Genomic DNA, 6,000 nt, shown 5'->3' with positions numbered 1-6,000 from the left:
ATTGGTAATTTTTTGTTGTTGTTGTTAATTATTTGTTTAACGCACTTGAAGGCGACTTATTTAATACCTATTTCTAAATCAGATATACCTACGAGTTTTTATTTAGTATGCGGTTTTTTTTTTCAAGTTAAGAATGTTGCCCTCTCAGTGCTTATACGTGATATATATATATCTATCTACAGTGGTGGTCAGCGGGTAAGCCCCTTTTTTTTTTTTTTGACTTTGAATTTGATTTTCTCGGCTCTCAAGAAATTTAATGATGAAATTTTTTCAGTTATTTGTTGGTTATTGTATTTAGAGGATGACACGTAATTATTGTCATGCCAGCTTTCGATGTTTTTTTTACAGGTGCGTTTGAAAAAAAAGCTCCCCCAAAATTGTTGACAATAGTTTGTTGTTTATAGTTTATAGTTTACTTAAAAAAAAGACTAGAACTAGCAAAATTTCCCACACATCCTCCGTCTCTTTCTTTGCACGCATGTATGGGAAATTTTGCTTACCTGGTTTTTTTTAAGTATGGGCGGTGAAATCAATCTAATTTTTGTCGGATTTTTATGAAACATGTATCATTTGACGGGTATTTCAATTCACTTTCATACTTAGAATAAGAAAATATTACTTTAGTTTAAATTGGTATGCAGTTTATCTTAGATTACCTAGATCTACAACTTTTTCAAAGAATACACATGTCTAACTATAATATTAAAGATTTTGGAATGACCGGGCTAAACTATTGTCAACAATTTTGGGGGAGCTTTTTTTTCAAACGCACCTGTAAAAAAAACGTCGAAAGCTTGCATGACAATAGTTACGTGTCGTCATCTAAATACAATAACCAACAAATAACTGAAAAAATTTCTTCATTAAATTTCTTGGGAGCCGAGAAAATCAAATTTAAAATCAAAATATCAAAGAAGTTAAATTCGGCTATGCCGAAGTTTATATACCCTTGCAGTCCTTGACAATAATAATTTCACATGTTCAAAATTTGTTTTCTGCAACTCAATTCATTAATATACAAACAAAACAATTTTACTCTTCATACTATGTACAATTTGTTCTTCTTCTTCCCTCATTCCCTAAGCAAAGCAACGCACGCATACACATACAGTTTATGTAGCGTTGCGTCTGTGTGTGTATGCATGTGCTCTGTTGATTTGATGATGACGTAGTAGGCAGCAAGCAGAGCTGCCGGCAGCGATTGAACCGATTTATATAGACTGTAACTTGTGTTCTATTTATCCGATCAGGGTCAAATTTTGGGATCTGAGATTTTATATCAAATTCTATTATATTGGTAAATTTCATGGGGATACTCCAATTTTTGCAAAAATTTTTGTTCCAGAGATATATGATATAGTAGTCCGATCCCAAAGATTTTCATACTTTATCTCACCCGGGTAAAAAAAAAGCTCCCAAAAAAAATTTCATCCCGATAGCTCTTAAGATGGCTGAGTAAAAAAAATTCTTGCTGATCAAGAATATATATACTTTATGGGGTCGGAAACGTCTCCTTCTGTGCGTTACAAACATCTGACCAATTTTATAATACCCTCTGCAAGGGTATAAAAAAAAAAAAAGGGCTTATCCGCTGACCACCACTGTATATATACCTTTTTCCTACATCATTTCCCTTTCTCATGGAAATACTCAAAATGTTATTATGTATTGTCTTTTTCACACTACGTCGCCCTAGCTAGCTTTTGGTGTTTAAAAGGAGGAAAGTGGGTTAATTTGTTGATAACTTTATCTTTGTTTGGTATTTGAAAGAAGGATACAAATTGTGTCTATGTATGTGTAAGATAATTATGTACAGAAAGAGTTAAAGTTATAACCACAATTTCGGTTTATGCGTGGCTGAGACTTTTTGTATAATTACGTTACATTAAAAAATGAAATTTTTATTAAAGATTCAATCGGTTAGTTAACTTGTATGTGAAATGTTCTTGTAAAATTACTTTAAAATGAATTTTTTATATACGAGTATCTCTGATATGATGTGTTTTTGGATGTGTTGACTTTCATTTTGTTAAGTTAATTACTTTATATATTTTTTTTGATAGATTTTATCAATTTGTTTAGCTCAAAAGATTTAGCTTTTGCAATTATGAATGCAGGCTCTACCATATATACATAAATATATGTATATGTATATATATCGTTTTACTACCACGCACAAACTTTGGAAATTGCTTTTTCTTAAACTGTACTTTAAAAGGAATTTTTACCCTGTGTTACTACCCTGTGTATATGTAGGTATGTGTGTATGAGTGTGAATGTGTGTGTGTGTGTGTGTGTACTTTCTTTCCCTCTCATTCTACCACTATCTGTCTTTCTCTAATTAAATGAATGTGTTATATGCTCTTCAGGTACGCGCCGGCATTTCTCTAGTGAACATATTCCCTTAAAGTGTTTTCTTCGCTTTTGGTTAAGTAAGGAACAAGTGTTTACAATTAGAAATTTTGTGTATGGTGTGGTGGCTGTGTATGATCCTCCTCTACCTCGCCCTCCTCTCCAAGCACTCCTACATTCTGTGGATGCTGTTGCCGCTGTTCGTCATTCCATTGAGAACCATCGCCGATAATTTCATTATTAGTGTGATGGTCGTCTTCGTCGTCATCATCATCATCATCGCTAGAGTCCACATATTGTCGCATGGTTAGTGCTTGAAAATCGTTCAAGGCCTGCTCGAAGAGATCTATGGTATGTTGATTGGTTGCAATCACCTGCTGTGTGGTATCCAAAAGGTCTTCAGTTGATACCATATACATGAGATCTTGCATGGAATGTGGCGACGAAGAGGAGGCTATAGAGGCAGAGGATTGATTTGGATTGTTCACCTGCTCTAGTTGTTGTTGGTGTTGTTCTTGTTGCTCACCGCTAATAGTGGCAGCAGGATCATCACTTATATTGCTGGAGGTCAAGCCACGTGTAAGCTCATCGGCATGGGCCAATGTTGATCCAATAATATCGCTGGCTATTCGAATGGCAGCATCGGTAGCTGCTATTGTTGAAATGAAACTGGAGGCAGCAGCAGCAGCCACTGAGGAGGTTGTGGTCGGTGTTGCGATGGGAACGGCAGTGGTTAATGATTGACGATTGACATTGACAGCAGCTGTCAATGAATTGTGAAGATTGTTGCTGTTGCTGCTGGTTGTTTGTCTACTAAAGACAGTTTCACTGGTAACCTGATTACCCTCAATCCTAAGGCCGGCAACTCCTTTCTTAGGTATGGTTGCCAAATCACGTTTAACACGACGACATCGCTGTGGCTCATTTTGACGTTGTTGCAGGAGTTGCTCTAGATCTACGATATATACATAGCCAGCAACTAAAATCGTACACGATTTGTCACCCTTTTGAAGGCCTCCTCAATGTCCTGGCTGGTGCGATCATCATATTGCCACCAACCTGAGGATTGGATTTATTATATTTTTTTAAAGTACTATTTTAGATTATGTGTATTGAAACGTGTAAGCGGGATGGGGTATGGATTTAACGGTCAGGGGGTGGAAGGTGAGAGGGAAAGGTGAATTTATTCTTTTGGTACGTGTAGCCCGGCTATGCCTTTATATCCAGCAGGCTTCGCTTCATTATATTTGTTTTTCGTCAACTTCCTTATCTTCCAGGGCGCAGATGAAGGATATTGCAGCATACAAGCCATGTCAATGACATACAATTGCCCGCAGATAAGAATCCGAATTTGACCACGCTCTAGGAGCGTTTCGTTTGGGTCTTCATTTTCTATCCACATTTCATCTTCAGAATCATCAATTTCAATCAACGTTTCATCCTCGTCTACATCAATTGTAACATTATATGTAACATCAATTGTAACATTATTATCGTCATCGTGGGTATTATCACTATCGTCCTCACGTGACTGAGAGGAAACTGAAATTATTGGACTAGTAGGTTCGGAATGGTTCTGGGCTGCTCTTTTGGCGAGTTCCTCTTGATAAGCTTGATAGGCTAAATTAATATCATCGTTGGTACTCTGGTCGAATGCCCACCAGCCACCTAAATGGTAAGTGGAATGGAATGGAATGGAATGGATTGTGCGATGGGCAGAGTTGCGGATGCATGTGGATAAGGATGTGTGGATCACCCACCACCAACTACTAATAACTTTTGTATATTCAGTTCATTTAACTTACCATTTCTACCCTCGTAATACCATTGATAGCCATCCTCGGTGGCTCGTGTGGCACAAATGTCATCAATGCCATTAACCAATTGCGGATGATCTAGAAATTCGGCGGGTATTTCACGTCTACACATCGCACAGCGACTATTCTTATAGGCAACACCCTAAAAACGATGAAAGTAAATGATAAACATAAGTCAAAGATTTCGTAATTCTTATTGGATGTAGGGTGGCAGTGTAGACCTTCAGTATACATATGTACGTCTTATGTATATTAGGAGGCGGAAGTTTTAACTTGAACTTGGTACGTGCTTGCCCAAAAAAAAATATTCAAAAGAAAAAAAATTAACCGGCTCCCACCAACCAATCCAACCCAAAGGAGACGTGACCTGCCTGGGCAATTGGTTCCGTATTTTACCTTAACACACAAGAAGCAAAATATGTGGCCACAGGGCAAACGAGCTGGATGTATGCAAGTCTGCAGGCATATAGGGACACTCCAAGGGAGCAACAGCATTGGTACTACCACTAGCACCGCCAGCACCTCCTGCAATAAAGCGAAACGAAAGGATTTAGGCGAAGTGCATATGAAATTGATATCTATTCCACTACACCTACCTGCTGTCGTCTCTTCCGTGGCATTCGTGAAGGTGGAGGAGGACGAGGAGGAGGCTGAGGCAGCCTGCGCCTGAGCCGAGGTGGATGGCGAAACATTGAGATCCATTGTAGGAGTTGATACTGTTGCAACTGGAACAGCGACAGGATTCAGATGTTGTTCTGGATAAATTGTGCCCAAATATTGCACATCATCGTCATCGTCACCGCTATTGCATTCTTCGTCGTCGTCGTCTAAATTGATAAACTCTTTGTCGGATGCATCTGAGGCACTGGCACGTTTTTCCTGCTTTTGCGACATGTTCCAACTTATTTTCAAACTATTTTGCAATACAAAAAACAAAAGTCAACTAAGGCAATGACAATTCTTTCATTTCTATGATGAGTTTGTTCGTTCAAGAAACAGACAGCTGATATTTATCGATAGCTTTGACACATTTCGTATTCCAGTTGGCGCTGCAATCGTATCGTTTCAGTGTTATCGAAAACTAACTTTTGCAGAAATTTAAATTAAACAGAGTTAAACGTAAAAGTAAATTAAGTCTATTGCGGATTTAAATACATCAAATTGCCTTGCATATACATAGGTATGTAAGTAAACACAATCAATAGCAACAAAAACTCACATAAATTATGTCCAAGAAAAGCAAAAGTCGGGGGCGACACTGTTACTGAGTAACACTCCAAAGGTGCGAGTAATAGTCCTAAGGGTGCGAGTAATAGGCCTAAGGGTGCTAGTAACAGTCCTAAGGGTACATTTATTCTTTTTTACAGATAACGGCTCTTTAGATATTCAAACGGCAAATTAAAATGCTCAATGATCATGTTGCATCAAAGTGAAATTTTTTCGCGTACGTAAATCAAAGCACCGCTACCCCCGAAAAGTCAGGTAAGCTACTAATTGATTTAATTGGCCAATGCTTTAATATACTACGCAATATATTTAAATTAAATTAAATAAGTAGAAATACATACATATGCCACATGCCGACATTTGGCTCATTAATAATGCTTTATTGATAATATCACAAAAAAATGAAAAACCCAATTAAAATTATGCGCTTCATTACCTTGCGGCACCTCACCGCACCTGAACTCATCTCAACTCCTCAACTCTCCACCAACCCCCGCCCAACCCCGCTGTCATCATGGCAATTTAACTTGATAAAAATTGACAGTCCTTGTTGGCCATCAGAGAGGCACGCACTTTTTAATATGCAGTCAGCGACAGCATGGCC

The 6,000-nt window shown here is 37.9% G+C and overlaps 1 protein-coding gene across 1 annotated transcript; it reads right to left on the bottom strand.

The window, feature by feature from the left end:
• Window positions 1-1,227: 1,227 nt before the first annotated feature.
• Rnf146 (Ring finger protein 146) lies at window positions 1,228-5,164 on the bottom strand. The gene is given in 4 exon segments (XM_068293868.1): window positions 1,228-3,361; window positions 3,364-3,411; window positions 4,158-4,311; window positions 4,566-5,164. Coding segments are annotated over 4 exon segments (1,608 nt in total). The 5' UTR covers window positions 5,064-5,164; the 3' UTR covers window positions 1,228-2,453.
• Window positions 5,165-6,000: the final 836 nt, after the last annotated feature.

This window comes from Drosophila tropicalis, unplaced genomic scaffold (genome assembly GCF_018151085.1).
Source record: "Drosophila tropicalis isolate 14030-0801.00 unplaced genomic scaffold, ASM1815108v1 contig_805, whole genome shotgun sequence".
In the NCBI taxonomy this organism is placed as follows: Eukaryota; Metazoa; Arthropoda; class Insecta; order Diptera; family Drosophilidae; genus Drosophila; species Drosophila tropicalis.
Note: the sequence above shows the minus strand (reverse complement) of the source record. Positions and strands in the feature narration are given on the sequence as shown.